The sequence below is a fragment of the Leuresthes tenuis genome, unplaced genomic scaffold, assembly GCF_036924035.1.
Source record: "Leuresthes tenuis unplaced genomic scaffold, fLeuTen1.0.hap1 SCAF_3, whole genome shotgun sequence".
Taxonomy (NCBI): domain Eukaryota; kingdom Metazoa; phylum Chordata; class Actinopteri; order Atheriniformes; family Atherinopsidae; genus Leuresthes; species Leuresthes tenuis.
Genome location: NW_027325357.1, coordinates 27,194,458 through 27,209,837, shown reverse-complemented (window position 1 = coordinate 27,209,837; position 15,380 = coordinate 27,194,458). Strand labels below are relative to the sequence as shown.

General features: G+C 40.3%; 1 protein-coding gene across 2 annotated transcripts in view; it reads left to right on the top strand.

The window, feature by feature from the left end:
- Positions 1 to 15,380, top strand: part of cntn3b (contactin 3b) — a 58,481-nt gene that overhangs the window by 38,741 nt on the left and 4,360 nt on the right. For both annotated transcript variants that reach the window (XM_072382857.1, XM_072382858.1), the window contains exons 13-22: positions 1,442 to 1,617; positions 5,429 to 5,546; positions 9,053 to 9,211; positions 9,318 to 9,467; positions 10,730 to 10,800; positions 11,193 to 11,427; positions 11,837 to 11,946; positions 13,000 to 13,186; positions 14,911 to 15,023; positions 15,115 to 15,280. In XM_072382857.1, coding sequence (XP_072238958.1) covers positions 1,442 to 1,617; positions 5,429 to 5,546; positions 9,053 to 9,211; positions 9,318 to 9,467; positions 10,730 to 10,800; positions 11,193 to 11,427; positions 11,837 to 11,946; positions 13,000 to 13,186; positions 14,911 to 15,023; positions 15,115 to 15,280 — 1,485 coding nt within the window. The remainder of the gene's footprint in view (positions 1 to 1,441; positions 1,618 to 5,428; positions 5,547 to 9,052; positions 9,212 to 9,317; positions 9,468 to 10,729; positions 10,801 to 11,192; positions 11,428 to 11,836; positions 11,947 to 12,999; positions 13,187 to 14,910; positions 15,024 to 15,114; positions 15,281 to 15,380) is intronic.

Sequence of the window (15,380 nt, the reverse complement as noted above, 5' to 3'; positions counted from 1 at the left end):
TGGAGAAAATGATAGGCTTTGCACAAATTCTAACTAATTGGGGAAATTTACCAGTTTTTTTTATCTCCAGCTTATGTTTTCCCTCTTCTGGTTTATTTGACACTGGTGTGTTTGAATGATGTCACCCACAATGATGAAGATTGATGTAATTATCATTAAAATGTATGTACAGTGAATTCAGCTAGCCTCTGCATGAGGAAACACTGCTCCTGAGTGTGCTCCTATGACAGAAGATGCCTCTGTATTGGATGCCAGATGGCAGAATTGTGAACAGGCTGAGGCTGGGATGGCTTTGGTCTTTTAGTATCTTTTAGGCTCTGTGCAAACACCACACCTCACTCATATCACTGAGTGAGCCCCCTGCAGAGCTGTGTCAGTCATTTCTGTGCTTTCTTAATGGCTACACAAGTACCTTTGACAATGCAAGTGAGTGAGAAATACACTTGGTTCCTACCATATATCAAACAATTTTTTCACTTTAACATGAGAGAAATGCTGAAGAACAATGCTGATTCAGTGATTTTGGCAAACATGCTATCAGTGCAAAGCCGGCAGTGTTGCCATAACATACATATCAAGTTACATAATAACACAATTTATGTAATAAGCAAACATTAGGTTTCAACTGAAAGTAACAAGCTGGCTGCATTGTTGTTCTTGGAATAGCAATATAAATAGACACCATCCTGCACACTTGGTAGATGCCAAGTATTCCTCTGTGTAGAGTTGTTATCGGACCATTTCTTTCTGGTTAAATTATCAGTTTTTTAGCAGTTCTTACTGTTTCTGCTAAATGGCCTGAGAGCATTCAGATAATTTAATTTATTTTCATGCTATATTGCTTGTATGATATTGATATTCACAACCGAGATTGTTGTCAAATGAATTTGGCTGTTAATACACATTATACAAAACAGCAGTTAGACAACGAGAAACATCACACTTGATTTAGGTAAAGGTCATTATTTGTGAGGGCTGTGACATAAAACATTTTGTATAAAAACCTGTTTTCTTCTGTTGTGTGTGCAGCCAGCTAACTTATTCGCATTAGCTTCTATTCTGTACACTCACAGTTAAAATCTTTAATGTCATAGCATTTAATTACTGTGACCTTTCATCAACATACCCCCAAGTTCTCCAGTCCACCACAGTCACAAGTGTGTGTGTGTTCTGATCTCTGCAGTCCTGTTTTAAACTTTCTCTCCCAAACTGATCTTGCAAAAATAAAATAAAAAAGTCCTTCGATGTCATTAAATGTTTCTAATGGACAGGCTTGAAATTTGACTGCTTGTATAAGCACGCAGTCATGGCTGATTTAATGGTGGTGAATTGAGTTAGCTGTAAATTGTAGTGAGATTGCAGCTGCAGGGGTCACAGGGTTTTAGAGGTGCTGGTGGCAGAGATATTAACATGTATGCACTGTCATCTGCTCTCTGGCCAGATCCCACCAGAATCACTATGAGGCCCACTAACATGGAGATTATTGTTGGCGAGAGCATCGTGTTACCCTGCCAAATTGCCCGCGATCCAGTGCTGGACGTCTCTTTCTCATGGGCATTCAACGGCCAGCTCATCGACTTCCAGCGGGACAGCGATCACTTTGAAAGAGTGGGCGGGGTAAGTCCTCCTGAGCTAGGTTTTAACTTGGTTATTCTCCAGCTCATGTGGGATTAATCGGGAGATGCTGTGTGGTGTGGGGAGCATGCTCCACTGCCCGGCTTCTTAGACACCAGTAATGGCCAAGCGGAGAGATTGATGCTAAAAGTTGTCCATTTGAAAGTTTTTCTGTGGTTCGAGATGAACAGAAAATCAAAAGATAGCTAGTGGGAGCTGATTATATTCCGTAAATCAAATATTTAAAAATTTCTGTGAATGGTGCTATCAGGCCCATAATCTGGATCCTTACTTTTTGAATAGACAGGGTGAGCTGCCATGCGTTACACCTCTAAAAATATATTGGTGAAATTCCATTTTAATCTCATTGAGAGTCCTCATTAATAAAGTCTTTATACTTTTCATCCCTTCAACTTCTAATTCTTGTACCTCAAGGGAGAACATTTTCTTATCATCTCCCACCACCATAATTGAATTTGCATACCTATTTATGAATCTTTAGCCTTGGAATAATTAAGTAATGAGCTGACTGGCACTCACCAAGGGCAGGCCTGACACCGGTAAATGTTCGTTTGAAAGCCTTACACCTTGAAATAATGAGTCTTTGTTGGATATTTGTTCCTTTTTGATGAAGGGCAAACTTAATTGTGCAGAGCTTGTCAATTTAAGATTATCACTAACACTCTTTTTACTATTATGTAGCGCCATCTATCATCCAACGTTTGTCACGTGATTGCTGCCAGTCATGTGTTAGAGGTTGATATCATATTGGAATACCTTCACAGTGTTGTGGACATGCCAAGCTCATATCTTCATGAATGCAAATGGCAATTACTGGTGACATTGAACAGTGCGACTGCATTTAATGAGATATAGTTTTCACAGAATCTGCATCCCCTGTCCAGAGAGATTACCAGACCCCTGCTCAACAGCTTCTGATGAATTAATTAACATAATTAAAGCAAATCTGCCTCATCACTTCCTTCCTGCCAAGACAGGAGGCTTTGCAACTCATCGCAGGCTCTCAGGTCGTCCAGGTGGCGGTTGACATTGGAAAGCAAATCAGATGTGGAGCGTAAAAAAAGCTGTCCAGTGTATGGAAAGCAGATGAAAGAAGGGGGAAGGAAAAAAAGGGGGGGTGGAGGCAGTTTTTTTCCTCTCATGGCCATATAGAAATCCCATTCGCCTCAGCTCTGCTTTGTCAGGTGTGCCTTAGAGAAATGAAGATCCAGAGGCATTCTTTCCCTGTTGCGGCCCGGTGGAGCTATGATGACGAGCCACAAGGGGTGGTGAAATCTGCTGTGGCTGTTGTCTTACCTGTCTTGCCCACGGGTGACTAGCTCCTAATGCAGCATCCTCCTTTTTACTGACATCCCTTATGACAGGCCGCTTCAAGAAGTGACTTTCAGGGGGTTGATATGATCGGCAGACAAAATAAGAACTAAATTAAATTGTTTGGACTGTTCAGACGAGCTTAGAAGTGAGTGTTTAGCTTGATATACATTTGTTGTTTGAACAGGTAAGGATGGGGATTTTTTGACAGTTTTGTTTTCCGGAATCCAACCAGAAGACTCACATTGTCAGTGAACTGATCCTGTCAAAGGTCCTTTTCATGAAGTACAACAACAGCAGTCTAAACTTGTTCAGTGCATGCGGCACTGTGCAGAATAGCTCTAATAATAAACTGGGTGCACTCGTTGTCCGAAAGACACAGACCCAATGCTTAGAAACTGTACAATGTCAGTTTTTAGACTTGTCATGATGTGATGAAGTTTCCTGCACATTAAGAATTTTCATCACACAATGGCACATACTCAAAAGCGATCTTTTCTTTGTGCCCTGACCCTAATAAATCTGATTTCCTCCTGCAGCAGAACTCATTTGTCCAAAACCTCATTTCCATAAAAGGTGGGACATTTTGTAAAATGCAAAAACTGAATAAAACAAATCCTGGAATCTGTCAGTTGTTTATGGGTTTGGGCATTCACTTAACAGCCACAAGTCCAAAGAAATGACTTATTGTTATTGTCCACACTAACTTTAAACTTCACTGTAGTTAGAAAAAATAAAATAGAAATCAAATTTGTTGGCAGCAACATGCTCATAGAAAAGTTGTCAGAGGCATGTTAACCATTGTTACAACACATTCTTTTATTTTATACTTTTTACTAATTGTTGCAGTTTTCAGAAAATTCTGTGTCCATTCTTGATGAATACAAAATTTCATCAGCTTGTTGTTGTCTGATTCTCCTCTTCTTGATGCTCCGTACTGTCTATGAAGAGACGCTACTGTACGTTGCACAGAGTTTCATACTGAAATAACCCAGGAAAAGATGGCCCCTTAATGGAAGTATATGTGTCTCCAAAACTCCAATATATGACTATGCACCAGGGCTGTGGTGGTTAGTACCGTCGCCTCACAGCAAAAGGGTTCCTGGAGCCTTTCTGTGTGGAGTTTGCATTTTCTCCCTGTGTTTGCTCACCGTCCCAAAACATGCGTGCTAGGTTAATTGGTAATATTGATCATGATTAATCATGATGATTTCTCATGTATCCAACAGTGGTTTCTGACCTTGGCATTAAAACACATATTTCCTCTGACTCCCCGAATATTTTTACAATATTATGCTCTGTAGATGTTATAAAACCAAAGTTTGTTGCAATCAAGCAATGACAAATATTGTCTTGGAATTTATTGATGATTCTCTGATGGATTTTAACACAAAGGGGTGAGCTATGACCCTGCTTGGAAAGTCTGCTTTCCAAGCAGTCTGCTGGATATACAATCCTGACACCCTAATTGGTCACAAATTAATCTGCTGATTGTATTTTTTTCATGTGGATTGAATTAACTGTCCTTCTTTGTGTCTTTGACAACTTTTTTAAAGTGTGTTGCTGGCATCAAATGTAAAAGTGGTTTATTTTCTAAATAGAATTAAGTGGATCGGTGAAGACACCGACACATTGGAAGCACTTTGGACTGTTAAGTGAAGGTTTGAATTAGTTATCAAATTCCAGGTTTAAGTTTTTGTTGCATTTTTTGAAAACCTCTTCATTTTATTGGGAAATGAGGCATGTGTGCACGATTTGGTCCCACTATTCTAGTAGTGACATCTTCTGTTCATGACCACAGGCAAAACTGAATCACAGTTTTTATAGTCTAAGTAATAAAAAGTACAAGTGTACCCAATGCAAATTTAAACACTGCTGAAAAAAGTCCCAAACACATTAACAATCAGTCCCACTTTAAGTATTAATACTAAATGCACTGCTCTTTTAAGAAAGCACGGCCCCTTTTTAATATTGAATTACACGTTGTTTGCATTTGTTAATTGTTTTTAACAACATTCAGGAACAACCACGATCTGGCTTTGATTGTTTCATTGACAGAAAAAGGTATGGAATAACATAAAGTTAATGTTTGTTGCAATGTTGTTCTCTTAGTGAGCACCACAGGCCCACTGCTTATGTAAGATAATATTTCTCTTTACATTGGGATTTACACCCATATCTGCCTGAGTGTATGTAATTAAAGTATAATAAGCATCGCCTTGCCAATTAGCCAGACTGTGTTTGTTTTGTGTGTCCTGTGTGGAGCTGGTAGCTGCTTGCTGGGGGTTGAGATGCTGTATCACCTGAAGGACAGCCGGTAGCTTTATTTGAGCAGCGTACATCTGCCATGTTGTTGCTTGAACAGACGAGAAAATCGATGGCCTTTAGACTCAGCGATGGTTTAAAAAAAAAAAAAAACTTTTAAAAGTTGAATGAAATAACACTGCATATCTTACTTAGCCATGTTATCCATCTGTTTTAGAGCATATCAGGGGATCTGATGATTCGCAACATCCAGCTGAACCATGGTGGGAAATACGTCTGCGTTATCGACACTGATGTGGAGAGCCTGTCGACCTCAGCCATTTTGGTTGTCAAAGGTAGGAAAACCAATTGATTTCAACAGACAGTTTGTGTCAGGCATTGCATGAATAACCCAGTTTATTTACTGCAGAATAGAAGAAGAGGTGTGGAAGTACTCAAAGTGAAAGACATTTGAGAGAAATGTGTGAAAAAAAAACCCTCAGGCTTCCTGTAGAAATACAGTATAGGAAAGCAAAAATGGATGTTCCCCAAGTCAGAGTCTTGTCAGCTTCTATTTATATCATAGAATAGATGCAACTGAAATGTAAAAATGACACATTCAAAGTGACATGTGCAACTATGGGTTCAGCTATGCTACAATGGCTTGTGCTTGGTGTGCATCATTAGGAAAAGAGTTCCTCTTCTTGCCAACTGTTTAACTGGCTTTATGAATCATGGCTTCATATCAAGCACAATGACGTCTACTCTATTAGTCCCAGGTATTAAGGATGTAAATGCTAAAGTGGGTAGTTTAGATAATTACAGACACATTGCTTTAGCTATAATCTTGTCAGAAATCCATAAAGAAAAATCCTGCTGGATTGATTATATGTGTTTATGATTTCTATAGATAACTAGTTTGGCTTTACAGGTAAACAAGGCACTGACTTGTGCAAAAAAAGCCTTAAAGAAATTGTAACCAACTACAGAGGTAAAGAGTCTTGTGTTTTATTGACGCTCCCAAACCTTTTGATTGTGTTAACAACGGTTTGTAAAGTGAAGTAAAAAAGGGTTAAAGGGGTATATAGGGGTCAAATCTTTTACAAGAATTCTGGCTTACTGGTATGTCCACATGCAAATTAACTGGGAAAATAGAGTTTCAGGCCCATTTGAGTTCAGCAACAAAGAGGGATTTTATCCCTAATTCTTTTTTAATCTTTATATAGATGACATGCCCACACAGCTCGTAAAGCTGGGTCCATGGTTAGTCATTCACTTGTGAACCATATTATGTATGCAGCTGATGTTGCGCTCATTATTAACACTAGCCTCCAGCAGCTCCTTTGCGCTGCAGCTTTGTGTATGCAGTGGACATGATATCAAATATAATGTTGCAAAAGTGTTGTCATGATCTCCAGAACCAAAGAGGAAATGTCTGAAAATACCTGAGTTAAAATTATCTTACAATAATCTCTGTGTGCGTAATAAGGTTAAATATCTGGGGCATTTAATCACAGAGCACATGAAGAAGATGATGAAGATATTTATTGGCAATGTTGTGTGATCGATGCCCAAGTAAACATACTCCTATACAAGTTAAGCAAATGTATAAATGGAGTAAAGATGTCTTTGTTCATACTGAACTCCACTTTACGCTACACATTGAAAGCAAATTACAGGAAAGCCAACAGAAACTACGTGTTCCTTATAATGATGTCATGATAATATTACTTAAAAGACTCAGATGGTACAGTGTAAACAAATGTTTGTAACTGCAGAAGAAATTTAATGTATAATATAAACAATGTGTTATTTTCTGGGCTATCTAATGTACATAGGGGTACTACAGGATATCTATACGTTGGTATACAACCACAATTCCCAAAAACTGTGTGAAATGCAAAAATAAACTGAGTGCAATGATTTGCAATGATCATACACCAATATTTTTGAGCATAATATAGCATAAAAAACGGATCAAAAATTAGACTTTTTGCTATCTCATGAAAAATACTAGCTCATCTTGAATTTGACAGCTGCAATAAGTCACAAAAAAAGGAGGGGGGGGGGCAACAAAAGCCTGGAAAAGAAAGTGCTAATAAAAAGAAACAGCTGGAGCAACCTGTTGCATCGAGTCAGCGAGAAACAGGTCAGTAACGTTGTTGCGTGTAAAAAGAGCACCTTGAAGAAGCAGAGTATCTCTGAAGGAAAGATGGCCAGAGGTTTAGCTTTCAGCGGAAAAACCGCATCGTGAAATTCTGATGCAATTTCAGAATATTGTTCGTCAATGTAAAAGACTTTGAATATTCCATTACCTACAGTACATGATATCATTAAAAGAGTCAGAGAATCTGGAAACAACTCTGTGTGCAAAGGACACATCAGCATTGGATGCTTGGAACACTTCTAGAAATCGCTCTCCGTGAACACATCCGCAGATGCAGGTTGAAGCTCGGTCATGCACAGAAGAAGCCAGATGTGAATATGATCCGGAAACACTGACATCTTCTATGTGTGTGGGTTTTTTTATGGCGTTTATTCCATGTAATGTGTTGATTTTTTTATTTGTGGACATTGAGTCTGTAATAATGTTTGAAAATTGTCTCTGGTGATTCTGATGATTGTTGGATTCTCAACAAACTCAATCCCTCTGTTAGCTCTCCTATAGCTGCAAGTAGCCACAAAACAGCTGCTATGAGCTAAAAGAGCAATAGTACATGTTTGTTGATTCATTCTTCTTAAAGTATTGGTGAAATAAAGACAGATAATGCCTTATTTAGAGGCTGCATCGTCCCTGCCCCATTAAGTCTGTTATATATATATGCCAATCGCAAGTTTTCTAAATAGCTTTTGAAGGACGCCGACCTTCGCCAAACTGTTCTCGGTGAGTAGATAAACATATTTCATGCCAGAAATAAGGTCTAGGTTTAAAAAAAACGGAGTTCTCCTTTAAGAAGGCAGTGTTTATCACATAAAATGTGTTCAATTTACACCTCAGCAACATAATTTGGAAAGCATTTGAATACTAAAGCAGCAAAGCGAACAATGCGCCAACTGTCCCATCTGTTAGTTTGTTATGTTTTTAGTTCTTGATTTTTCTGTTATGACTTTAGGTTTTTCATGTTTTAAGTGTCTCTTAAGTCATTAATTTTGCCGTGTTTTCCCTTAGTCTCTCTTGGTTATCAGCTTCACTCAAGTCACCTGTGCTTTCCCCCTCAGCTGCACTCCATCACTTATCACCTCCCTTCAGTATTTAGTTTCCAGGTTCCCCCATGCACTCAGATCTTCACTGTCATTCTTGCATTCAGGTTGGTCATGTCAAGTTTGTGTTCTTGAATAGTTTTGTCATAGTCAAGTTTTTTTTTTCTTCATACACATAGTTAAGTTTTTGTAATCCGATTCAGTCTTGTCTTGCTTTTCATTTTGCTTTTTTGTCTGAATAAATCAAGTTTTCCTTTTTATATTTTTATATATATATATATATATATATATAAATATATCCGGGTCCTGCCTTCCACCTCCGAGCTACACCACAGCAGCCTCAGTTAACCACCCCGTTCTGACACCAACATGGTAAAGCCAGAGCACTGTGGAGTCCGCATGTAACACCTATATGCTCTCTAATAAAAGCTCCCATCTGGTTTATCTTTCAACTGCCAGTGACCTTGTTTTCACCCAGCACTTAGTAGTTTTGCACATCACACAAACAGTGTGAACACACCACATAGCCAATTCATAATTAAAGTGACTACAATTGCTTTGCTATGGAACAAGGTGAAGAAGTCAAGAGTTTGAAGAGGAGAGGTGTTTTAGAGTGGGTGATTACCTCGGGTTCACCGTCCTCGTTGTCTGATTGATGCAGGTCCCCCAGGCCCTCCGGACAAAGTCGCAGTGGAGGAAATCACAGACAGCACAGCCCAGCTATCCTGGACTCCCGGAAGGGACAATGGCAGCCCCATCACTGGCTACATCATCCAGGGTCGAACACCTTTCACCGTGGGCTGGCAGGCTGTAGAAACAGGTGTCCCACAACAGCTGTTCTTGTAGTATTTATGTCTGGCCTTGGGAGGGTATTTATTTATTTATCATTCAATTTGTGGTGTGATGCTCTAATTCTAACTTTACAGTGCCGGAGGCGGTCAACGGTAACATGCTGACAGCCACAGTGGTGGGTCTGAACGCCTGGGTGGAGTACGAGTTCAGGGTGGTGGCCCGTAATGCTGTAGGCCTCGGAGAGCCAAGTCCAGCCTCAGCCACGACCAGAACAGAGGACACCAGTATGTCAAACTAAGCACGAAGAAAACTGCACACATGCATAGAGATAAAATAGTTACTCACTGGGAATTGAATATATTGATTCTTGGTAATTCTTGACAAGGTGAGAAAAAAGAAGAAGAAAGAGCAGGATATTCATTTTTTTGTCAGTTTATGTGGGAACAAAGCAACAAAAATCCTAATTCTCTCCTATGTTGACCCAACTTGTGGTCATGCGAGAATGTCAGTTTTTTAAGGTATTACGTATCAGACAGAATGTAGAAGCATTGTGTGAAAAAAGTAAGTACACCCCATCAACATCTCGTAGAACCACCTTAGCAGCAATAACTTGAAGTAATCGTTTTCAGTATGACGTTATCTGTCTCTCACATTTTTGTGGAAGAATTCTGGCTCACTCCTCTTTACAACATTACTTCAGTAGTTTGTGGGTGTTTGTTTACGTACAGCTTTCTTAAGGTCCCACCACAGCATTTTAACCAGGTTAAGATCTGGACTTTGCTGCTATGTTTGTGAGCATAGTCCTGTTCCATGACCCAATATATCGACTGCTTTGGTATACACAGTAGGTGTCATGATCCTGTAGCTGCAAAAGAAGCCTAAATCATCACCCCTCCACCACCGTGCTCACACACTGCATCTACATTTGGGCTTAGTTTTCGTCAAAAGAATAATGACAGTGTAATATTCCATATGTTGCTGTTCTTAAACATCGTATTTGTCACTTTGGAAATGGTTATGTCACTGCACTCTTTTTCTTTCAATTTGGGAAAAATACAGAGCTACATAATCTGTGTTGGCTGTAGGAGCGTTTGGTAAAGAAAGTAAATGGGAACAAATCTTAGCAAGAATTCCTGGTATTTCAATTCGTCATTCATTCCTGCATCAGACCAAACTGCATGTTATTAAAGCAGGGCTCCACTTACTAACGGATACTATGAGGATGTGGATGAGTGCCCATTTTTGCCGACATGCAGCAGTGCACAAACAGCTGAATGGGAATAGAAACAGAGTGGGCTGAGTCAAATGTCACTTGTAAAATATTATAAATCCTGACTTGCGGGGGTATGCACTGTGACATTTGGACAATGTGAGTAATTCACAGTTCTCTGAAATGTTTATGTTTGCAGAGTGGGGTATGTGTGGGGTGCAGAACTGTATCTGCAGCAGGCAGCCTTGACATGAGGCTACAAGTACAGTTTGAAGATTTTCCTTGAGCTTTGTAAACAGAGTTCTAATTGCTCCCCCTCTGGGCTTTACCTCTCAGTTCCTGATACAGCTCCCACTGATGTTGGAGGTGGAGGCGGCACAAAGTCTGAATTAGTGATAACATGGGAGGTAAGTCATCTGTCACATTTTACTGTTCTCTCCGTTGCAGAGTAATGGTTTTGCTTAATTGTGCAGAATTGAGCGGAGGAATTTTATGACCTACATTAGAAGGAGACACCCCTCGTCTGGCTCAGCTACCAAGTGCCATTTTTTTCCCCTAAAGCAGCGACAGAGTACTTCCTTTGAAGGGTATTGCACTTTAGATAAAATTACCAAAACCTTGCAAGAGGAAAAGATAAGGTAAAAGGGGATTGTGGAGACTTCTGGGCGGTTATGGCAGATAAAAGGGGCTGTGTCTGCTTCACAGAAGCCTCAGTCAGTATGCAGTGCAGAGACGGGCCTGTCTGTTTCTCTGTCTGTATGCGTTTTAATATCACTATAGTTTTGTGTTTTGCTCCCAGCCTGTGCCTGAGGAACTGCAGAATGGAGAGGGCTTTGGCTACATCATCGCCTTCAGGCCTGTGGGTACAGTCACGTGGACTCGAGCGGTTATCTCCACGCCCGGTGTGGCGCGTTACATCTTCCGAAACGACACCCTCCCACCCTTCTCGCCTTTTGACGTCAAAGTAGGAGCCTATAACAACCGAGGGGAGGGGCCTTTCAGCTCTATCGCCATTGTGTACTCAGCAGAAGAAGGTATAGACTTCACAGAGGCAGAAATATGCTATAATCTCTCTCCTTACAACTATGACCTTGAATAGAGATGAGTTTTTCTTTTTTTCTTTTTTTAGTGCTGTTATTTTCCTCCCCTCTCAAAGCAGGGAATGTCAACTTGATATTAGTTATCGTGCTGGTAGATTAGAGGAAATCCTAGCAGACACTTACCACACGGCGCTGTCAGGGAGGTATCCTGTTAATTGAATTTACTGGGCAGATAGTCTTCCCTTATGTCAGTCACAGATCCCATTAAAAGAGAACAGGGGAAATAGCTTCTCAGTGAAACTATAGGTCTGTTTTGTGCCTTACCTCGCATTGCTATTAGCGTGTGTGATGGTATTGGATGAGTGTGTGGGATTCTCACCGCATTTCTGCTCTATTTCTGCAGTCCCCAGTGTGGCTCCGAAGAGGGTCGGGGCTAGAAGTTTGTCTGCAGCACAAATTGAAGTGATGTGGGATGCTCTCCCTGACATTCCTGAAAGAGTGCTTGGATATGAGGTATGACTCACTGTAAAGTCATTCTGTTTTTTTTTTTTTTTTTTCTCTCTAAATAACACGATAACTGAGCATTTTCCAGCAGTTTGTCATTTCAAAACCATCCTTTGGTTGTTCTTTTATTAGTTTTCTTTCGTCTTTCGCTTATATTGTTATTCAACTATATCAGCTCGCTCGTCTCTGCAGAGACCTTGTTTTACGCTTTAATAATATCATGAAGTGACCTTTTGAACGTCCACAGCAAACCACAAGAGAAAAATCTAATTCCTCATCTTTTCAGAAATGCAAAGAGGGCTTTGCTGTTTTTTAGTCCCAACGGTGCTCTTTGAATATCTGTCACCTCTGGCCCTTGGCACAAAACTCTTCAGTTGCCATAGTGCTGGTCACACTGTCCTTTCAGAACAGAGCTCATTTCCCCAATTGAGGTCTCGAAGTGGATTAAGGCTGCTGAATCTCAATAGGCCACCAACAGTATGGAAACAGAGCTGTGTACTGCATAGGTGTGGCACTTATACTTGAATTAGATGTTGATGGGATTGCAAGTCAAATCCAATTCCATATTAGATCCTCTTGAAAGATTCTATCACTGTAAACTGTAGCACACTCGGATTTAAGTGAGGACAAACTGGGAAAACTGATTCGTGGGGGAAATGAAAAGCTGATGAAGAGCATCCCTAAGGGAAGACTTCACAATTGAATTATTTACCCCAAAAGCAAGGTGAAAAAAAATCCTCTTCATTCTCAATACACAGTTTTCTCAGACAAAGACAGATTGAGGTTGAATTTTCCTTCCTGCCTAACTTATCACATGACCCACTAATGGTCCGTTCAGAGGACCTGGGTGGCTGACAGGATGTGCATCAGTAATTGAGAGTCCCCTTGTGAAAAATCCATTATTCATCTCTCCCTTCATCCCATCTGTGATATTACCGATTTCACAATCGAATATGAATTTAAATGTTACTAAAAAAGAAAAACCCTTTTTTTTTTTTTTTAAGTATTTCATGATCATGACTGCCACATGTCCCCATCCCCCACCTCTACCTTCTTTGCCAGGTCGTGTACTGGGAAGATGACACAAAGCCTGACACCGTTGGCAAAGTGCGCATTACTGGAAACTACACACTGGTTAACATCACGGGGCTGAAAGCAAACACAGCGTACTACCTCTCTGTGGCCGCCTTCAATACCGCTGGCCCCGGACCGCAGTCAGCCCCCATCAACAACACCACAAAGAAACCACGTGAGTGCATCCCCTGAGGAGCTATGACACAGCTGTAGCATTCTTTCTGCTGTGTCATTCCTGCTTCTGACACTAGACAATGACAATAGAGCTTTGATGAGGTCTGGCTCTCAATCCCTTACACCTGCAGTGAATCTGGAAAGTTTTAAGGTGCCCTTGAAGTTGAAGAAATATTTTCAGACACACACTCACACACAAGCAAATGGAGCTGTATTAAACTAAAGTCGTTTTCAGCTACACCAACTCTCCAGCATGGTGGGCACATTAAACACAGATTGTTTACTTTAGGGGAATTTTTCAGGTTTTATGTACCAGGACATAATAAAAATAAGATTAGTTAGAAAAAGGATGTTGAAAAAATAAGATGAATACAACCTCAGATCAACAACAACAACACATGACTGTGTCATTATTTATTTAGTAAAAACTGAGCCAAAATGTAGAAGCAGGGTGCAAAAAACACATCATGATTCAATAAATTGTAGAACTACCTTTAACAGTAGTTACCTGAAGTAATTGTTTTCTGTATGATGTTATCAAAAGGAATGTTGGTCCACTCTTGTTTACACCGTCTCTGCAGTTCATTGAGGTTTGCAGCATTTGTTTATGTACAGTTTCAGCCAAACTTTATCTGTCAGACAGATGGCCTCACATCTGACTCTAGAATACTTTGGTATACAGAGGAGTTCATGGTGGACTCAATGACTGCAAGGTGCCCAGGTCCTGTGGCTGCAGAACAAGCCCACATCATCAGCCCTCCACCACCGTGCTTGACAGTTGGTGTGAGGTGTTTGTGCTGATATGCTGTGTTTGGTTTTCTCCAAACGTGCTGCTGTGCATTATGACCAAACATCTGCACTCTGGTCTGGTCTGTCCAAAGGACATTGTTCCAGAAGCCTTGTGGTTTGTCCAGATGCAACTTTACAAACCTAAGCTGTGCTGCCATGTTCTTGTTAGTGAGAAGAGGCTTTCTCCTGCAACCCTTCCAAACAAGCCATACTTTTTTGCAGTCTCTCTGAGCATTGCACAGGCTGGGACGTCCACTCCTGGGAAGACCCGTTGTCTTGAATGTTTTCCACTCATGAATAATCTTTTTCACTGTAGAATGATGGGCCCAGATTTATGAGCAGCAACAATTGCTTCTCTAAGATCATTGCTGTTGTCTTTCCTCCTTGGCATTGTGTTAAAACATACCTGAATGCTCCAGATCAGCAAACTGTCAAATGTCTGCTTTTATAGAGGTGCTCACACTGGATGATATTCACCTGGCTTCTACTTACCCTCTTCATTCTTATGAAAATAAGGGTGGACTTTGTTTTTCACACCCTGCTTTGGAATTTTTGGTGTAGTTTTTGTAAAATAAATGGTAGCATGGTGTCATACGTGAAGCTTTTTTGTTATTAAAAAAAATCATCTGGGCAAAACCAGGTAATAAATTTACATAAATACAACTTTTGATTATGTCCTGATACATGAAATCTTAGAATCTGTCCGTACCATACCTAGTCTATATCTAGGTTTTCTCAAAGTTGGCTGTATATTGAGCTTCATGGTCAGTTATTTGCTTATTTAGTATACGTAGTTAGTTTTAGTTTCTATGAGAAGCCTCCATAAAACCTGGAATCTCTAAATGATTCTATATGTGTTTTTACCTTCAGAAAAACAACCACAGAATATAGTAGACCACCATGCCATATATATATATGTTTACCTCTGATTTCTAGCTCCAGATCGGGCGCCACTCAACATACAATGGACCATGACTGGCTCGACACTCACACTGCACTGGGATCCTGTAGTAGCCATGGATACAGAGTCAAAGGTGACTGGCTATTCGGTAGGTATCTACTCTTTATAAAGCTCGGATTTATCCTTCTGTGAATTTTTTTGCATTCACTAATTGTTTGCATCCTCCTCCCCCACCTCAGGTGACGCTGAAGAAACATCGCTACAATCAAATCAACACTATCTTCACCAACAAAACCACAGCTGAGCTCAGCCTTTCAGCCAATGATAACTATCTCATTCAGGTCAAGGCTATGAGTGAGGGCGGTGAAGGTGTGGGCAGTGAACCCATCCACATCCACAAATTGAGTGAGTTTACTTTCCCTCCTTCTTCCTGTCATTTTATTTTTGACCTCGAATAAAAATCTGAACAAGGAATTGATCATTGAGAAGGGAACATTTAATTTAG